The sequence below is a fragment of the Pollachius pollachius genome (assembly GCF_949987615.1).
Source record: "Pollachius pollachius genome assembly, chromosome: 5".
Taxonomy (NCBI): Eukaryota; Metazoa; Chordata; class Actinopteri; order Gadiformes; family Gadidae; genus Pollachius; species Pollachius pollachius.
The window spans coordinates 11222960-11244507 of NC_136938.1; the positions used below are offsets into that span (position 1 = coordinate 11222960).

Consider the following 21548-nt stretch of genomic DNA (forward strand, 5'->3'; position numbering starts at 1 on the left):
CGAGTTGCCGAACGGAAGTAGAATCATAACAGCGTCATTGGGTGTCGTTCACGCGAACTTTCCGACGTCGTAAAAATGTTTCCCCCATAATTTCCAGCGATCTGAACGCACCACAAAATTTGGCCCGAGTTGCCGAACGGAAGTAGAATCATAAGAGCGTCATGTGGTGTCGTTCACGCGAATCTACCGACGTCGCGAAAATGTTTTCCCCATAATTTCAAGCGATATGAACGCACCATAAATACAATTAGTGTATGTTACACGTGAACCTCATAAAATGGCCCAAATTGATTGGGGGGGGGCAATATCCCATGATTGAGATCTCCAACTCGGGATATTGTTTTCATCGCAAAATGTCCTCTCGTCACGCTAATAAAAACAAATGAACTGCTAATATAAACAAATATATAAATATTATGTATATTAATTAAATATACATATTATTCCCCACTATTCAGGGAGCCTGAGGTGATAAATGTATGTCTTGGGCTGTATATGAATTTGTATTCATTACGTGTTCTCATGTACAATAAATATATGATATCATTTTAAATGTATATGTCAAATATCCAATGTTTTCTTTTTATGATTAACGTCATCACCAAAGTTTTGTATGATGACGGTGCAGCGCTTCTGGAATCTTTCCGTTGTCGCGAGACTCTCCGACGAGATTACAGGGCGGTAGTAAATAGACGGCACGCTGGTCTGAGAGGACAGCAATATAACTACACTTATAAATATACTTATAGTTATTATAAACCCGGCCATTATACACATTGAACATTGAACCTTCAGTGGGCTCACTAGCTTTGCTTTTGAGACCAAGCAGACTGTTTCTGTGTATTCATGTGTGTTTAAATAACCCACAACTAGCCTCGCTGTGGCCTTTCACAACGCTAGGCTAGGCTAAACTAAGCTAGGCTAAGCTAGCATTTGGCTGACTGTCTCCCCAAACACACATTTTAATTACCTAACGTTGCTGCTTTCTGATTTCACCATCTGAAGTGAACCCTGGCCTCCGGATTTTGACTCAAAGATGATCATTGAAAACCTCGATGCCTTGAAAAATTGGCTTTCGAAAACCTTAGAGCCCATGTAAGTCTCTAACCTTATCTTATCTCAATTTAATACATATTACCTGTTAAAGTTTTCAAAGTAAGTCATGCTATCTAAGCTTGTGTTGATGTCAGTGACGTGCCTGCGAGGCTTATGATCAACACATTGTTATCCATTGGTGGAGGTTATGTTAACTTGTAAGTCATTCAAAAGTATATGTGCTCATCTAATCGTATTTATGTCACCATAGCGCCATGATGTTACTTAAAGTTAACATATAGTTCATCTTCTGGTACATCTGCCTTCATTAAAGTCTGTAATGTGCAAGCGATGCTTATTGTGAACACATCCATTCACCATATTGACTTAATAATCCCGAGCGGAGTAGTTTATTTCACAGCAGCTCTACTCAAAGATACAATACAAATACAAATAAAATACATCAAATGAAGGCTAAAGGGAAAATATATACAAATACTGCCAGGAAGACCTATTGTAATTCAGGTGTAATGCGACTAACGGGGATCAACTACAGACCTGTTTACTTTTTTTGCATTTACTTATGCAGCAGAAGCTTTTCATCAAAGCTACTTGCAGTGGATTATGATGCAGGTCATTAATGAGCTCATAGGGGTTAGACCAAGATGGGTCATCAAGGAGCAGGTTGGGGTTAGACATTGAAGACAGAGACGGGTCATCAAGGAGCAGGCAGGGATAAGATATTAAATACAGACTGGTCATCAGGGAGAAGGTAGGGGTTCACCAGTGAATACTGAGACTGATCACTAGGAGAAGATAGGGGTTACACAGTGAACACAGAGACTGGTTATTAAGGAGCATTGAGGATTGAACTCAAGACCTTTCAGCTTGATGTGGATACATCCTAACCACTTCACTCCTGGCCTACTATTTACTAAATATTGACTTGAATATTCCAGCTGTGATGCTGACCCCTCTGCACTAGCAAAGTATGTGGTGGCTCTGGTGAAGAAGGACAAGAGTGAGAAAGAGTTGAAAGCCCTCTGCATCGACCAGCTGGATGTGTTCCTGCAGAAAGGTAATTTACCTCCAAACGACTCATAAATGCCATTGCTATGCACCCATGCATGCATTCTTGACATGGTTGGTCCCAGAGGGAATTAAACCCTAACCCTGCCAGTTGATGCCTTGCTATACCAGTTAAGGTAGATTAGATAAGACCACTATCTGTTACTTATACTGTCTCTGAGTATTATGTTAAGTACTTCAGAACTTAAAAAGCGCTTTATTACTTTGCAGTGTTTCCCATACATAGACCAATGTGTGGCGCAGCGCCACAGAATCAACAATGAGCGGCACAAATTGATTTCGATTTAATTAATTTATTTTTTACGCGATTTTTAAATATAAGTCGTTCCGTTCACTCATCTCCGCATAGTACTCTTTCTCCCTGTCTTCCTCGTTCACACACGCACACAGAGACAAGCGCGCATACATGCCAATGGTGCGCGGGTACACTACCACTTATTGGATCAACCCGCGTATCACTGATACATGCACACGTACTGCCACGGATTCGACTGCTCCTACTCTCAACGCGCCTACAAAGGAAAACCCGAAGCAGCGGGATATTTGGCACAGTGAAGGCGTCTGGAGTTTACCAATGTTTAGTATGATACACTGTGCTCGAACACACCTGCCCAAAATACTGTTGACTCAGAAAATATAATGTTAGCCTCATGAACTCAACCTTATTGATATTGAACATCCCGCACCCTAAGTCAGCATAGACAACGTTGGTAACGCAGCAAACGATGCGATTAATGTGAAATGCGGTTATAGTTTTGATCGATTACGGTATTAAACTGGGTACCCCCAGCCCGTTCTGCCAGCGATTTGAATTCGCTCTGCGACAGGGGCTGGAGAGGAGCAATACATTTCTTTCTGTTTCCGATCTCCTTTTACTGGAGCCAATCACCAAGCTGGCTTTTCCCCCTTGCGCGCTATTGGCTGGTTTAACAGCCAATAGCGCCCCCCCATCAAGATATCTGCACCACACATTGCTACCTGGTCTGTTGGAAACACTGCTGTGTATTACTTTTACTCATTTGGAAGTTGCTGATGCTTGTTTGTGATTTGGTTTTCCTGTGTTTGTCCAGAGACCCAGATCTTTGTGGATAAGCTGTTTGAAGCAGTGAGCAACAGAAGCTACCTCCCTCCCTCAGAACAGCAAGCGCCGGTGAACAAGGTCAACCCAAAACTAGAGAAGGATGAAGTCAAAAAAGAAGAGGTGATTTGTATTCAACAGGATATCTCACAAAGTATAAAATAATGGCAAAGTCTATGAAATTATCGCGCCATTAGATGCGTATTAGATGTGTTTTTGTTCTCCATCTCAATCTATTTTTTTGCCGTCCAATATACAATATTCCTAGATAACTACGCAACTTTGACAGGATAATTACTAGTCCTAATCTCACACTATAACTAGTAATCTATATGTAACCCAACTTCTAGCGGTCTGTATCCTTTGTATTTATGCTTTTTATATTCTCTCTTTCTAGTCGAGCCGGGAGGACGATCGAGATAAGTTCTCTCGAAGGGTGAACCACAGTCCTCCACAGTCTAGCTCCCGCTATGGCAGAGACGGCAGGTGTGTGTCTGTCAGTCTGTGCCCATGCACAGTTTTAAAGGTTAATTCAGGGGAATGTTTGTTTCTAACCAGTGCTGTATTAAATCCATCAGGGCCCTAAGGGTGCCAGAAGATAAACGTGAGGAACTCCAGACGAGGAACCAGGTCCCTGATAGAGTCTTGAGGTACCTCTACACTGCCAGCTGCACTTTGGCCCCTGCAAGCTGTCGCTCTGGGATGGGGGGGATGGGTCCACCTGATGTTGACCTGGAGGCTGTGGGACGTGGGACAATCATGTTTATGTAGTTAAAATAGTGATAAATGTTAACCTCAACAGTGATCAGTGAACCTCATCAGTGATCAGTGACCACGGGCCCCATGTGTTATTTTTGTAATTATAGCTCTGTACATAACCAGATCATTTCCATTTTTTCAAATTGAAAGTAACGGTGTCGTATGGCCCCAGCTTGAATTGCCTTTGTCTGCAGTCCCCGTTAAATAATGATAACATCTGCTAGGTGACTAAATAGTAGATAGTAAATAAGACAAGATCCATTTTATCAATCAATGACGATGCTCTGGTAGAGCCTTACTGAGGGTGGCTCACAGGGAGTGTACTTGGTGATTGTCAGGAGGGTGGACGACCGAGGGAAGAGGGACGAGCGGCCCAGGAAGAGGGAGTACGAACGCCAGCCACAACGGAGAGACTCGTACCGGGACCGCTACAACCGCCGTCGCGCACGCAGCCGTAGTCGCAGCCGCAGCTGGAGCAAGGACCGCATGCGCGACCGAGAGAGAGACCGAGAGAGGGAGCGAGGACGAGAGAGAGACCACTCGCGTACCCGCTCCCGGAGCCGCAGCCGAGGTGAGATGTCGCTAGAGATCAAACCACATGGCGCTTCAATCAATATCGTTATAGAACACATTAACCTTATGATTAACACTCCTAGCTAAATGTCCTCATAAAACATATCCAACTGATGATGAAACCATCTAGCTGTTAACTTTTGGTCCATCTGGAAGACTTTCTTCTAATGAGTCTTAACTTAATCCTTATAAAACCTTCCCATTATCTCTTGGTCAGGACATCTGCTTCATTTTTTCTGACATGTTATGAACCTTCTTTCTAACCTTTAGTTTAGAGTTTTATTTAAATCTCACATCTAGGGACATCACGACAACTGCAATATTGCAATTCCGCCCAATTAACAAGCAAACCGCAAGTAAATGTGAACGACCATCATCACTGCAAAAAGGCCCCTGCGTAATCCATGTTAAGAGTTTCCAAGTCAATGTTTGTTTATTTAATCTAGAATAACAAATCCCAGTCTAATTTGAAGTGCAGAGACCCCCAGCACCAAGACTAGAAATCAAAGATAGTTCTAAGTTGAAATAACGCTTATGACGACTAATCGCATCAGCCCTAGAACATATTAATTGCTTAATAATAGAATATGGGTTAATTCAGTTACAAAAGGGCTTGGGCTACAAATGCAAGCAATTGTAATACATTTGCACACAAGAGCCACCTTTCAATAGCACAGGCCAACATTGGTAGCCGCGACAGCTCTGCTAACATCTGTGCTGCAAGGTGAAGGATATGAAAGTATATTTAAAAATGTTTTCATTGAACCACAACCTAAGGTTTCACCCCGGAAGCAACTATTTCCCCTGATATAGTCGTCATAACAACCACTTTTCGCTTTCCTTTTTCTCAGAGCGTGACGCTGCAAAACCTAAGTATGACCATGAAGCAGGCGACCGCTCAGAGGTTGTCGAAGGGTACGCCCCGCCCCCCCTGGTCTCCACGCCAACCACCAGCCACTTCCCTGTCCCGTCGTTGAGCAGCACCATCACCGTAATCGCCCCGTCGCATCACCACGGCAGCAACAACAACAACAACAGCATTAGCACCACAGAGAGCTGGTCGGACATGAGGCCCGACCACGCCTTCCCCAGGCGCCCGCCCCAGCAGCCCAGGAAGCGTTGCCGTGACTACGATGGTGAGGGGTTGAGAGGAGAGCATAGATCTATATACACAGGCCAATAATACATATTTGCCTTTGGATTGAACGTAAATGTAGCCGCCGTATTGAAGAGGCAAAGACTGGTCTGTAAACAAATACAAGTGAACGGTGGAGCTGCGTTTTTTTCTGGATGAACAGCACTGTAATGTTTACATTTCCAGAAGTCCAGAAATCGATTTCTAGGAGTCCTTTTTCAATCATTTTTTTTATTTCCATTGATCAGCGTCAAGCTGCATGCATGTTGAATGTTAAACATACTCCACAATACTAATATTTGATACTATATAACTTTTAGCTTTATGTACAAGGTATAGGGGGTAACCCTCGTTGGTGTTGTGTTCTAGAGAAGGGCTTCTGTATGCTAGCAGTATTATAACTAACCATGATGTGTGTGTGTGTGTGTGTGTGTGTGTGTTCCAGAGAAGGGCTTCTGTATGCTAGCAGTATTATAACTAACCATGATGTGTGTGTGTGTGTGTGTGTGTGTGTGTTCCAGAGAAGGGCTTCTGTATGCTAGCAGTATTATAACTAACCATGATGTGTGTGTGTGTGTGTGTGTGTGTGTTCCAGAGAAGGGCTTCTGTATGCGTGGAGACATGTGTCCCTTCGACCACGGCAGCGACCCGGTGGTGGTGGAGGACGTCAACCTCCCCAACATCCTTCCCTTCCAGCCCCCTCCCTCGCAGCCCCCCCCAGGTCTCCCGCCGCCTCCCCCCCTCATGAGCCCGCCTCCTGCCCAGCTCCGGCCCCCAGTGCCCCCCCCTGGCTCCCTGCCCCCCAGCCTGCCTCCTGTAACAGGTACCTACACAAACACTGCGACCTACCTAGACCTGCTCACAGACCTACCTAGACCTGCGCTCAGACCTACCTAGACCTGCTCACAGACCTTCCTAGACCTGCTCACAGACCTACCTAGACCTGCGCTCAGACCTACCTAGACCTGCGCTCAGACCTTCCTAGACCTGCTCACAGATCTACCTAGACCTGCTCACAGATCTACCTAGACCTGCGCTCAGACCTTCCTAGACCTGCTCACAGATCTACCTATACCTGCTCACAGACCTTCCTAGACCTGCTCACAGACCTACCTAGACCTGCGCTCAGACCTACCTATACCTGCGCTCAGACCTTCCTAGACCTGCTCACAGATCTACCTAGACCTGCGCTCAGACCTACCTAGACCTGCTCACAGATCTACCTTTACCTGCGCTCAGACCTTCCTAGACCTGCGCTCAGACCTTCCTAGACCTGCTCACAGATCTACCTAGACCTGCGCTCAGACCTTCCTAGACCTGCTCACAGATCTACCTATACCTGCGCTCAGACCTTCCTAGACCTGCTCACAGACCTACCTATACCTGCGCTCAGACCTTCCTAGACCTGCTCACAGACCTACCTATACCTGCGCTCAGACCTACCTATACCTGCGCTCAGACCTACCTATACCTGCGCTCAGACCTACCTATACCTGTGCTCAGACCTACCTATACCTGCGCTCAGACCTACCTATACCTGCTCACAGACCTACCTATACCTGCGCTCAGACCTTCTTAGACCTGCTCACAGACCTACCTAGACCTGCGCTCAGACCTTCCTAGACCTGCTCACAGACCTACCTAGACCTGCGCTCAGACCTTCCTAGACCTGCTCACAGACCTTTTATATGTTCACGTTATTCCGAGAGAACAATATTACGTTAAGGTTCTCACAATCTGAATAATTCTGTTTGCTTAATTCATCCCAGAGAAATGTCGAGAAGAGAAACCTTTTTTATGTACTATATGATGTGTTTACGTAGTTTTATAAAGTGTTTATATGGTGTGTGTATAAAGAATATGAGAGCACATAAAAAAAAAAATTAAGCAGTTTATTAAATATAAATCAATCAGTGACACTCTTAACTAGTTTTTTGCATAAGTCAGTATAAAGTATATGAACACAGTTGTGATAACCTCTGGTGTGTCGTGTCTCCTCCCAGGTCCTCCTCCCCCACTCCCTCCTCTTCAGGCCTCTGGTATTGCCGCTCCTCCTAACTCCATCGCCAGCTCTGTCCCCACCATCGTCACCTCTGGGATGCGCTCCTCTCTCCCTCCACCATCCGCTCCCCTCTTCTCCTCCGGTAAGAGATCCGAATGACACTGTTTAAATTAGCTCTAGTCGTCAGGCGACTAGGTTCCTATTAAAGGTGTGTCGACAAAGTGTCTTGAAAGCATTGTCCCAGTGAGGCAGAGCTCAAAGAAGAGCCGGCCCGCTGTAAATGCTTCTTCAATTGTCTTTCGATAAGAGCTGGATAGGTGTGTCACTTAATCAGCTGGTGACCACAACCATATCAGCCAATCAGAGGTTATGCCTGCAATAGCGCGTGTTTCACCTAGAGTGGAGTCAGTTAATCACACACTCATGTGTGTGATTAACTGATTAACGGTTAGCTCAAACTGATTTAACTTGTTTAATCTTTACTTAACTCTCTTGCTAACCGGTTTCATTCTAGTTAATTCTGCAATTCACTTTGCTAACTTAACTCTAGTTAACTCTGTACTGAACTCCAAATGTTTTAACTAGTTTAATGTGTACTTATCTCTGCTCACTGATTTAACTCGTTAACTCTCTGCTTACCTCTGCTCACTGGTTAAGCTCAGAATCTATCTCCGCTATCTGATAACTGTTTACTCTACTAGGTAATTTTGTATTTAATTCTGCTAACTGATTGGACTCAAGTTGATGGTGTACATAACTTGGCTAACTGATTCAACTCTAGTTAACTGCTTCAACTTGCTAACTGATAGTTAACTCTGTACCCTGGTCCACCCCTCCAGACTCATATGATACAGACATGTACAACCCTGAGGCCCCCAGCATCACCAGCATGTCCAGACCCATGCAGTACCGCCATCGAGCCAGCGTCCAGAGACCCAACCTCATCGGACTGACCATGGGAGACATGGACCAGCCCCACAGGGGTAGGAGCTGTTCAACCAAACCGCTGCTTCAAAAAACATACTTTGATTCCAAATACAAAGGGGCTCAATTCCTCTCCGCCGCTCCACCACAACCGTGGTGGTTCATTTTCCGCCGCGGTTCTTTGAGGTGGATTTCTAAAAGGAAACGTTGTTTTATTATTTTGAATAGTCTGGAAGAAAAGTCATGGCTGCAGTGAGTTAATTAGTGCAGGTCTAACTCACTGTTTGACCAGTGCAGGTTTAACTAAGAGTAACTTCATGCAAGTTTTGCGGAGATTTACTTTCAATCTCACTCACACTTTAACATTTAGTTAATTACCTTGTTAATATTCCCCTTTCTCTCTCTCTATGTTCTGTAGAGAAGCCTCCTAACCATCGGGTGGTGATGGAGTCAGACCCCAGGAAGAGACCAGCCGGCCTCCCCGACATGCCCCCGAAGAAACCCTGGTTCGAAAAGTACGACAAACTAACAAACACACAAATGCCTTATCCTTACCTTATTTTGTCATTTATCTGACAGTTTTATCCAAAGAGACGTAAAAGTTAGACTGAGAAGAATTGCGTTACCTAGGTACACAACAACTGCGCTTGTTTAATTAATCATTTCTTTTATCAAGCGTTTGTTCCCAACGTGTGAACAGCAGTGGTCCCTGCACAATCAGATTGATTGATTATTGGTTTCTGATTGGTTGTTCTCCTCAGACCCGGCTTTGGGAACCACCAGGGCTTCCAGAACAGACCCCCTGCACCGTTTCACCCCCCCAACTCCAGGCTGCTGGTCCGACAGATCCCCCCTGACCTCAACAACATCAGCAAGCTCAACGCACACTTCAGCCAGTTTGGCACCATCGTCAACCTGCAGGTCAGACGATCATGCTCTCTCTCTCATTCTCTCTCTCTCTCTTTCTCCTTCTTTTAATGTTACGTCAGTCCTGTTCTATCTTCGCCTGTAAGTACAGAACAGTCTGGCATCCCTCTGGTTCAAACCAACTTTCAAAGCATAAAAACGACATGGACTAATCAACACTAAAGCAGCAAGTTTAGTTCATGTCAAAGCAAGATCACAGAAGTCTGCAGATTTAAAAAAACAATAGCCCCGCTAAACAAAATGTAGTTATCAACGGGGCAATCAATATAATTGTACCTGAAATTGACCGCTTGTGGAAGGGACAGAAATGTGCACTCAAAGTTTTTCTCCGATGTTTCTGCTTTCCTTCGGCAGGATCAAAAGAGGTAGTGTAATTTTGTTCTTTAACATTAGGGGTTTTGAAAGTTGGTTCAAACAGGAGTGAGGCCATACAGTTCTCAGTGAGAAACTTCAATATGACCTTAGAGATCAGGAATGTCTCACGAGACTAGGCCATTTTGCTGTTCCTGCTATCATTCTGCTGTGACACCGGGATTCAATGGCCATCTTCTGACACCAGGTGGCGTACCAAAGTGATCCAGAGGGGGCGCTGGTCCAGTTCTCCAGCCCCAATGAGGCCAAGCGGGCCATGCAGAGCCCCGAGGCCGTGCTCGGTAACCGCTTCATCAGGGTCCACTGGTACCGACCGGATGGACCCCCGGGACCCCCAACCTCCCTGCAGCCTGCACACCCCGCAGACCTCACCGTAAGATGCACTTTAATACACACACACAAACTCCAACTCCCCGTAAGACACACTGTAGTACACACATACCCCACCAAACTCACAGTTATAACACTTAAATACACACAAAACACACATCGATGTTAAATGTATTATTATACACACACACACACACACACACCCAGAGCTCTCTGTAAGATACACTACAATCTGCACACCGCCCCTTCTCACTGTAAGATACAATGTAATACACACACACCCCCACCTCAGTAACATACACTGTAATAAACGCAAACCCCCACACTCATTGTTTAATACCTGTTGTCATAAGAAAGAGGGGTGTGGTCTCTGATATCCATCTGTATCCCACAGGCCCTGCCAACCTCTCTCAAACAGTCTGTGAAGGACCGTCTGGGGCCCCTGCTAACAGGGCCCTCAGATAACCACAACCCCGATGACGCCTGTCAGGTGTGTCTGTGTGTGTGTTTGTGCATCTTTGTCTGCCTGTTTGTCCTTCTGCCTGCCCATGTGTCCTGTCTGTCGGTTGTTCTGTCCGTCCGTTTTTTTACATCTGTTTTTGTCCCTGTCTGTCTACAGAATTCTGCCAAAACGTCTGTGAAAGAGAGGCTTGGGTTTCCTGTTAAGCCTGCCATTCCTACTGAGAAGGTGGGCGAGGTCTTTGACCTGTACCCTACGTTTATAATAACACTGCAATGTATACCGACAGAAGCCAGAATGTTGCTATGGTAAACAGGTTTGTGTTCATATGTTGCAGGTCTTCTCCACTTCCAAAGGGCTGACCAAGACCGTGTTCAACCCTGCTGCTCTGAAGACTGCTCAGAGGAACAGCGAGGACACGCTGAGGAAGAAACAGGTAGAGGAGCAGGAAGGGAAGGTAGAGGAGGAGGAGGAGGCGGCGAGGGGAAGGTAGAAGAAGAGGAGGAGGAGGAGGAGGAGGCGGCGAGGGGAAGGTAGAAGAGGAGGAGGAGGAGGAGGCGGCGAGGGGAAGGTAGAAGAAGAGGAGGAGGAGGAGGAGGAGGAGGAGGCGGCGAGGGGAAGGTAGAAGAGGAGGAGGAGGAGGAGGAGGAGGCGGCGAGGGGAAGGTAGAAGAGGAGGAGGAGGAGGAGGAGGCGGCGAGGGGAAGGTAGAAGGAGGAGGAGGAAGAGGTGAAGCGAAGGTAGAGGACGATGAAAAGGGAAGGTGGAGCATGAGGTAGAATAGAGGAGGTGTAGGAGATGGTAGTTAAAGGAGAGGAGGAGGAGGAGGAGGTGGTGTAGTAGGATAAGTAGAGGAGCAAGGGGGGAAGGTGTTCTCCATTCAAATATTGTCCTTGATTTTCCCATGATCCCTTCAACAGGAAGCTCTGCGATTGCAGCAGGATGTAAACTGCAAGAAACAACAGATCCTAGAGAAACACATTGAGACACAGAAGGTTGGTTCTATACAATTTTTTGGTTATCCTTATTTACTTAATATTTAGGTAAAGGGTGTGCGTGTGTGTGTCAGTTATTATATAAATTATTTACTCAATGCCTTTTTTAAGTTTCTAATACTTTAAAGAGTGTATAGAATATCAACAAATGCTATGAGTATAGAAAAATGTATGATCAATGCTATCAAATATGATAAATAAGAGAGAGAAATTTACATTAACCAAATAATCAGATTTCCTGTTGGACGGTGGAGGAGTGTTGACAAAATGAGGGTTTCTGAAGAGATGGTAATAAACTTCAAAAACCTGACTATAAATGGATACAATTAGTGAAAAATGCGGGTGATCTCTGCCACAGCTGCTGATATCCAAGCTTGACCAAAAGAAGGTGGTGGTAAAGATGGAGGACCGGGCGAAGATCATGCAGACCCTGTCCTCCCTCACCCAGATAATCACCAAACTCCAAGGGGAGATCAAGGCTTCATCTAGCTGCACCCAACCCATGCGCTCCACCAAGACCAAAGCCCAGGTAACGCACACATAACAGTCTTGCATATACAGAGCTACTTTCTCTCTTCTCTCCTGCACGTATGCATGATGAAAAGTTATTTCTTGTAGGACACTTTGTCAGCAAGGTATTTGAGGATTCTTAAATTCTTAAAGGCTTAAAGGATTCTTAGTTGGCAGTAACGACAAAGGAAAACGTAGGTGAGGGAAGTGATTATCGTGGAGAGGTAATCCCGTGGCTAAAGTCAGCCCTGGTGGGAAAGGCCAAGTTAAATGGCAATACACAGAGTGGGGGGAAGTTCACATGCCTGGAAGGATGCACGTAGTGGTGGCAAAAATAGCCTTTACTCAAATAGAAGTACAGCTACTTGTGTAAAAAAAAAAAAGAGGTAAAAGTAGAAATACTGATTAAACTTCTTAACTGAAGTCAAAGTGGAAAAGTACAGGCTCTGAAAGGTGAAAAGTAGCCCTCTGACATTTTAATAGCTGTTTCTGTGCAAAGCTCACTGAACCTCACGTCACCAGCTTAGCGCCTTTCACTTTGGGAGAGCTAGGGATTTCTCTAGGTGCAAGTATAATCCATACAAAGGTCTTTTAAATGAACGCGTAACGATGTATATTATATAATATATTTATATAATTTTATATTTATTCTGGAGGATAAGAATATAATGATCCATAAACACTCTGGTTCTTTCTTCTCTCCCTCTAACTAACACACCACTCACTTACTTTCCTTCTTTTTCTCTATGTTTGTCACACAGACAGAGCAGTAAAGTGTTGTTAGATTAGTGGCGTCATGTCGGTGTGGTGACCTATTTGTTGATGCTTTAAAGGCCCAGAAAGAGCTTCTGGACACAGAGTTGGATCTCTACAAGAAGAGCCAGGCTGGGGAAGACATAGCACTGCTCAAGATTAAGTACACCCAGCTACAGATAGAGGTAAGCTTACCCTAACCCAGCTACAGATAAAGGTTAACTTACCCTACCCTAACCCAACTACAGATAAAGGTAAACTAACCCTACCCTAACCCAGCTACAGATAAAGGTAAACTAACCCTACCCTAACCCAGCTACAGATAAAGAAAACTAACTCTAACCTAACCCAGCTACAGATAAAGGTAAACTAACCCTACCCTAACCCAGCTACAGATAAAGGTAAACTTACCCTACCCTAGCCCAGCTACAGATAAAGGTAAACTTACCCTAGCCCAGCTACAGATAAAGGTAAACTAACCCTACCCTAACCCAGCTACAGATAAAGATAAACTAACCCTACCCTAGCCCAGCTACAGCTGGTTTCTTCAGATCTCTCATAAAGAAGATCTAGTCTATTATCATATATATCCGCCAAAGGCTGAATAAAACTGTCGGAGGCAATAGATAAATAAGTGACTATCTTTTGCAGACTTTCTGTTTTATAGCAGCCACGGGGGGACTCGTGCTCCCGTTTCAGAACATAACACTGTTCCCATGGTGACGACACTGGTGAACCACACAGTTAACGCCTTGTTCATCTGTCTCTCTCTCAGGCTGCTAAGCGGGGTCTCTTGGCTCGGGGTCGGGGGCTGCTGATGAGAGGTCGGGGGTCACTCAGGTCTCGGGGGCGGGGCTCCAGGGGGCGAGGCCGCGGCGCCTCGCTCCACGCGTCGGTTGATCATCGGCCGCGGGCGCTAGAGATCTCGGGCTTCTCCGAGGCTGAGCAGGTTGAACTGCTGCCACACTTCGCTGTAAGTCCCCAAGAGTCCCAACAGTAAAGGCCTTTCACAACACCCCCCCTACCCTCCCCCCTCCAGGCCCCACGACCCCTAGAATATCGTTTCCAATAGGGCTGGCCCAGAACGATTTTGTCCAACCGCGGCTGGACAAAATATAGAGCTATCGGGTGGTTCATTTTCTACACAATAGGCGATTTACATAGTACCATGTCTTAATCAATAGTCAAACTAAAACTGAGATCAACAGGAGACGTCTCGGGTTTCAAAATGTATTTTTGAAACAAATTACTAGCTCTATTTATAGGCTATCATTTAAACGGAATAATACTTAATAAAATAATAAAAATGTGTCATTATTGTTTGATAATTTATCGGACTTCAAAATTGATTGTTCACCCCGAGTTTCTAATGTATTTCTCTTGCCTTCCGGAAGCAATTCGGAGAGATCGAGGACTGCCGAATAGATGAGGAGACTCGTTCTGCTGTCATCACCTACAGGAGCAGGGCAGAGGCAGAGCAGGTGGACCAACTCTCCCTCTCTCTTTCTCTCTCCTATATGCATCCTTTTTATGCTCTCGCTCATGATCTCGCTCTCATGTCTTGAAGCAGAGCAAGTGGACCAGCTCTCTCTCTCTTTTCTCTCCCGTATGCTCTCTATCTCTTTTTATGCTCTTGCTCATCATTTCTCTTAATGTTTGTCATTAGTCCTAATGTCCACTTCCCGTACATGGTCAAAATATTGGGTATTGAACCAAACGGTTAACTGTATAAATGTCATGGTTAGGCTAAGAACAGTAAACTCTCCAATATAGTGTTTTATCTTCAGTAGATTAGCCTCAGTGTATAACTGAAGGTATTATATTTCAGTCTAACTGAAGGTCTTATATCTCAGTCTAACTGAAGGTCTTGTATCTCAGTTTGCAACTGAAGGTCTTGTATCTAAGTGTATAACTGTGAAGGTCTTATATCTCAGTGTATAACTGTGAAGATCTTATATCTCAGTGTATAACTGTGAAGGTCTTATATCTCAGTGTATAACTGTGAAGATCTTATATCCCAGTGTATAACTGTGAAGTTCTTATATCTCAGGGTTTAACTGTGCAGATCTTATATCTCAGGGTTTAACTGTGACGATCTTATATCTCAGGGTTTAATTGTGAAGGTCTTATATCTCAGTGTATAACTGTGAAGATCTTATATCTCAGGGTTTAACTGTGAAGATCTTATATCTCAGGGTTTAACTGTGAAGTTCTTATATCTCAGGGTTTAACTGAAGATCGTATATCTCAGTGTATAAATGTGAAGATCTTATATCTCAGGGTTTAACTGAAGATCTTATATCTCAGTGTATAACTGTGAAGATCTTATATCTCAGGGTTTAACTGAAGATCTTATATCTCAGTGTATAACTGTGAAGATCTTATATCTCAGGGTTTAACTGAAGATCTTATATCTCAGTGTATAACTGTGAAGATCTTATATCTCAGGGTTTAACTGAAGATCTTATATCTCAGTGTAGAACTGTGAAGATCTTATATCTCAGGGTTTAACTGAAGATCTTATATCTCAGTGTATAACTGTGAAGATCTTATATCTCAGGGTTTAACTGAAGATCTTATATCTCAGTGTATAACTGTGAAGATCTTATATCTCAGGGTTTAACTGAAGATCTTATATCTCAGTGTAGAACTGTGAAGATCTTATATCTCAGGGTTTAACTGTGAAGATCTTATATCTCAGGGTTTAACTGAAGATCTTATATCTCAGGGTTTAACTGTGAAGATCTTATATCTCAGGGTTTAACTGTGAAGGTCTCATCTCGGTGTATAACTGTGAAGGTCTTGAAGCCCAGTGCATAACTCTGAAGGTATTTCTCCCCCCCCAGGCGGCAGTCCACGGTGTGAAGCTGAGCAGTCTCCTCCGTCTGTCATGGTACAAACCTCCAATCAGCATGTCGACTGCCGACCACGGTGACCCCGAGCCCGACGATGAAGAGGTCTGGTCCATCTCTCACCTGGTAGCCCTAGTGGCTATGCTACCCCATGATGTTGTCACCCAAGCTAGCGGATGGAGTTCAAACATATCTTGGAAAGCGTTGCTATGCATGTGTTACTAGTGGTCGTGTTAAGTAGTCGTGTTAAATAATTAAATATACCTAATATATATTTCTAAGAGAAAGTTTGGTATCCAGATTGGGCACTAGATGGAGCTATAGGCTGTGGGCTAACGACTGTAAGAACATTCTGTTCTATCTGTTGTGTATTTTGACACGCCAACATTTTGAGTGCAGGAGGGAATAAAGCTGTGCTCCGTAAACGATGGTTGAATAATATCCAGTTAGGCTTACGATAAACACTATTGGCTGTGTGTGTTCTTCTGTAAATATATATGCATTTGTCTGTGTATTTGCTGCACTTTAACGCAACTAATTATTTGTTAATTTAAATTAGTAAGTCTCACAAATGTTTCATTCACGTTGACAAGTTCAGCAGTTTGCAAACAATATTCATCCCCTCTCCTTCATAGTTTCCGGAGGAGCCGATGAGTGATGACGCTCTGCTTCAGGATGATGATGAAGAGGAGGATGACAACGAGCCTCGCTCCTGGAGGAGATGAAGATCACCACATGCGCGCACCTGGACCACCTCGGCGTGTGATTATTAATTGCAAGATAGACTGTGACATCATACATTAGAACTTGATTTGTTTTCCTCAACTGATGTTTCTTATAAACTAGTTCAACAACAGAACTTTTTTAATTATCTTAAAGTATAGAAATAATTCTTCAATGTTTTTCATTTTTTTGGGGTGACGTGTAAAATAATCAAATTTTTGATGCCGTTTTCTTTGAATTTAAAATTAATTTAGGTTGTGTTGAAAGAGTGAGTACTATTGGTAGCTACGCATGTGTAAATATTTTATGTATCAGTTTTATTCATTTTGTATGACTTGTTTGCTTCTCACTTTCTGGCTTAATTGAATTGTAAAAAAAAATAAAGAATTGAAATGGTCTTAAGAAAAATGTGCTGCACAAAAAATTCAACTAACAAAAAAATGATGAAAAAAATGCAGCAAAGTAAAAAAAAAGAAGTAAAAAAATAAAGACCATTAAAAAATGCATAGAAAAAAACTACCTATTACCTTAAGCTCTACACTCCTACCATTGTTTCCTGGTCCATTGGTTGGTAAGTTAATTTAAAATTAATACCAAATGATGTTTCAAACATTGATAATTATTTAAAAAATGATCCAACCCTTTTATCAAGTTATTTTTTTCTCTCCTCCAGATGTCGCTGTCTGCTAGATCCTTCCAAGCCCTGTACGCTCATCAATTATTTTTTTAAATGTTACAACATACTGTGTATGTCGTATGTAAATAAATACTGACATACTGTGTATGTCACATGTAATAAAGTAAATAAATACTGACTTAATTCTATCGGACGATATTCGTTTTCTTTAAATTGCTAATTCCTTGCCTTAGCCAAGTAGCCTAGGAATGTTGGATATGTTAGGACACCGTGGTCTACACCATGGTGGTTCCATTGGTCGGCTGAATATGGTCCTTTTGCCTGCTAGCCCTACATTTAAAAAGAAAAGGTAGCAATATTATGTTATGTGTTTGAAAACTCATAGGATGACTGGTTTGGCCTACATAGCTGAAACTATAGGCCTACAGCAGTTAACTGAATGTGTCGTCGTGCTATTTGCATAAACAGTGCACAAATAACCAAATCAAAGCGTGTTCTACTCCACGCCGACGACCCCCCTGGTGCTTGTCAGCCGTGTGCTGATAATTGTGAGAAATCCGCTTTTTTCCACTTCTGTTCTGCTATTCATCATGTCACCTCTCCCTCCTCTCCTCTTCGCCTCCTTCAGAATTGGGGACCTCCCATCGTCTCTACCCTCCATATCCATGTGGCTTTGGAGGGGCTGAAGTCGCCCTTCCTCCTCCTGGTCGTTTACCCCCCGGGCCCTGGCACCCCACCCCGCGGCGTGGGAGACCATTTGTGATCCGACCGCTGGACCTAACAAGCGAGGCCCCTGTCACTTCAAGTCCACCACTCACTTTTTACAGCGCTTATGTAGGTTATTTTATTACGGCGAAGATGGTTATGTAGGTGTGTTTTGTTGGTTTATTGGAAAGACGGATGGATTGTTGTTGCAGCACAGCGTGGATGTGCACACATGAGCCGCGGCCATCCCAGCTGTTTTGGTGCTGAACTTGTTCGGCCGGTTGTCTCGGAGAGGACTGATGTAATTATCCGTCTCTCCCACCGCGTCAGAGAGAGACGAGTTGTTTTGACGCCCCATGTGAGCTGGAAGATCTGGGCTAATGAGATTTCAGCGTCTGATGCTCTGATTTATGTCAAAGAGACAAATGACTTATATTTAGAGTTTGAATATTGATGATTTTTTAATGTAGTATAGGACTTGGAAAATGGATGGCTAAAAGTGTGTAAAAGTAAGCATATTATCTTTTTTACTTTTGGCCTACCATGGGTGAATCCCTGCAGCTGGTAATAGGCCTACGTTCAACCTCCATTCACTCATAAAGTAATTTCTCTAACAGCCTTTTCCCAACACAACTTATCTGCTTGCCATTCATTAAATCTAGCTACAGTCTCACATATCCGACTTTTGATTAAAGCTAGGGTAGTGATGAAGTGTAAACTTGGTGCCTCAGGTATCACTTTTTGGGCTAGGCAAGACTCGAAGAGTGGTAAGATGGATGTTCAACACGACTTGAGTATCCAGAGATACAAGGTAAAGGGACATGCAACATGGAGGTGGTTCATGCAGCCTCTGTTGGACCCCCCTGATAAATCTTTAGTCTTGGTACGGGCGGAATGGTAAAGAAGCCGCACCTATAGGGTCGGATTTATCTCAGAACCATAACACTTTATGTGGTGTTGTGTTGACCACTCTGTATACAATCACAAACTAGTCAGAACTGGTGTTAGCATTACAAATGCATGGTGAGGTAATGGAAGAAACTAAAGTGAGAATGCTGCATCAGCACACTAATTAATTTACATCAGTAGGCAGTTTGGAGAGTAAACGATTTTGAAAGTATCCAAACAAAACATCCCACCCCTCCCTTGAGGCCTCCCTCCAAGCCACTCCCCTAAAACAGGTGGCCAGCTTTAGCAAAAGTTGGATGACTGTACGGTCATGTGCAATAGGTGCATGGACATAGTGTAGGTAGGGAGCCGGCCAGGTAGGTGGACAGACAGTTAGGCCATCCAATCATTCCATCGGGGTCAAACTAAATGATTGGAAGGGATGTTACATGTCTGCCAGGACAGCCCCATATACAAGATAAAAAAATTATAATTATTGTCAGAACGTATGATTGATTGCGGTCAATTTATTGTTGCTTGATAAATTCCCTGGTAAAAAATTCAAATTAAACTTCAAAAACCAATTAGGTTTATTGGTAGAAAAAGCAGGAAACACGTCGTAACTCCATCCCTTCTTTGTGTTAGGCCCAGGCTCTGTGCTGTCTCCTCAGATACGTTCTGCTATAACATAGTAGGACTGCTGGATCCGAGAGTTACCAATTTAGGTATCCAGATAAATAAGAGGTAAAAAAGCATTTTGTTATAGTTTTCATATTTCAGATTGGAAGTAGGCCTTTACTGGCATCAAATAAACACTAACCCCCTCACAATTCACCCTTTCATAGCCGGCCCTCATCACCACCAGCAAGCGTGCGCCCTCTCTGAATAATATTAATATTTAATGTGATCATAGGCCTCCATAAGCAAATTTTAGTCCCTAGCAAGTTGAGCACTAGCATGATTAATTTAGTGTTTGTACCCTGGCGAAACCTTTAAACAACACAGAGCCAAGAAGCCAAACCTCTATATCACAGCAACACACATCCACACACATGCACACACACACACACACACACACACACACAAACACACACACACGCGCACACACACACACACACACACGCGCACGCACACACACGCGCACACACACGCACACACACACGCGTACGCACACACGCGCGCACACACACACACACACACACACACATACAAACACACACACACTCACACACTGAGCAGTGGTAGCCTGTTGGGATACTTTACACTCAAGGTGGATGTTGATTAGCTGTTAGCGCAAGCAGCAACATTTATGCCCGATCATGCCCCAATTGTCGTCAGGTGGGGAATATATTCTCCCAGACAGTAGAATAGATGTTGTGTTTTAGCCTTTTTGGAGCCAAGCACTGTTGTTCTCGGAAAGCCTTCTAGTGGGGCTAAATGTCAGCAATAGATCACAACCTACCACTAACCCCTCCTCTCACCCTAAACAGAGTCAACAACACACAAAACAAGCTAAAACACCTTATGCCATTGACATTAAACATTTTGGTTTAGAGACGCACAATATTCTTACAGAATTAAGCCTGTTATGAACCACTTTGGGGAAAATCTGAACGTTTTATTTTCGGATCGTTGTACACAGCGTTAGTGGTAATGGCGACTTGTGTGATGTTGTGTCTCCTTCATGTTATCTATGTCAGGAGGAATGGCCTTACTGTCTTACGGCCGTAAATCAGTTAAAACAAGTTACGCTCCATGCTAACACAATCGCTGTTACCGTTCAACTCAATTAAAGACGGCAGCAGTGTCTCAGCTGCCCCCCCCACACACACACCCTAGTTTATACCTGCCCAAGAGTCATGGGTGATTTGTAGTGTATGCGTGACAGCTCGTAACTGAGGTTAAACATTGCTATTTAATTATGTGTCAAAGGTCCACAATTAAACCGCGACCTCTCACCCCTGGTCAGAGGACCAGATTAGCGGGGGGGGGGGGGGGGGGTATTGGTTTGTTGTGAAGGATGATGGGAGGACTTGGGAGGTGGTTTAGGTTTGTACAGAGGGTGTAGGATGAGGGGGAGGTGAAGCAGTTGGTCGAGGTTATTGACACAGGGAGGAGGAGCAGGATGGCTGGACATCAGGGTCCTCTTGTGAGGGCCCCTCATGTCTTCCAGGGGTCATGTGTGTCAGTTTTCATTTATATGTGTCTTATTGTGTGTTATTACATCTTGTGTGCTATGTCTATGTTTTTTCTTAGGTAATCCTCCAACATGGTCGTTTGATAAACATACTGTGTTTCCACCAGGGGCGTTTCTAGGTTATAGAAACATCCGGGACTTAACTCAGAGGGAAAATGAAAATGAGCGCGTAGGGCGCAACATATTTTTTTGTATGCTATATTGTGCATGCAAATTTTTTCAGAATGCTTAACCTAAATAAACAAAATACGGGGTTTATTATACCTTTAAATAGCTACCTGACTGCTGTGCTGCTTATCCCCAAACATCTAAAGTTCCATTCAAGTTATTTCAGAGTAAAATGAATACAAGTGAGACAGACCGTACATATACATATATATATATGTATATATATATATATATATATATATATATATATATATATATATATATATATATATATATATATATATATGGATCTGACTGGGGACTTTTATGTTCATTGACAAATCTTTTGCACATGTTTTCTTTTCTATTAATTAATTTTTAATATATTTTTTTGTATGACAATGTTTATATGTGAAGCACTTTGAGCCTACGTTGTGTATGAAAAATGCTATATAAAT

The 21548-nt window shown here is 43.6% G+C and overlaps 1 protein-coding gene across 2 annotated transcripts; it reads left to right on the forward strand.

Moving 5' to 3' along the window:
• The first annotated feature begins 683 nt into the window (after positions 1-683).
• On the forward strand, positions 684-17335 carry rbm26 (RNA binding motif protein 26). Of its 2 annotated transcripts, XR_013811853.1 has the most exons (24): positions 684-1095; positions 1995-2113; positions 3195-3325; positions 3600-3688; positions 3781-3852; positions 4300-4532; positions 5386-5670; positions 6265-6492; positions 7673-7813; positions 8511-8654; positions 9014-9110; positions 9357-9516; positions 10082-10267; positions 10619-10714; positions 10844-10912; positions 11022-11120; positions 11604-11678; positions 12037-12207; positions 13022-13126; positions 13717-13914; positions 14336-14422; positions 15788-15898; positions 16429-17087; positions 17190-17335. XR_013811853.1 is itself a non-coding variant. In XM_079736112.1 (23 exons), the coding sequence occupies exons 1-23, from the start codon at positions 1037-1039 to the stop codon at positions 16516-16518; spliced, it is 3045 nt and encodes a 1014-aa protein (XP_079592238.1). In that variant the 5' UTR covers positions 684-1036; the 3' UTR covers positions 16519-17335. The 2 variants fall into 2 exon arrangements, 1 of the variants encoding a protein (XP_079592238.1); XM_079736112.1 differs by having other exon boundaries at positions 16429-17335.
• Positions 17336-21548: the final 4213 nt, after the last annotated feature.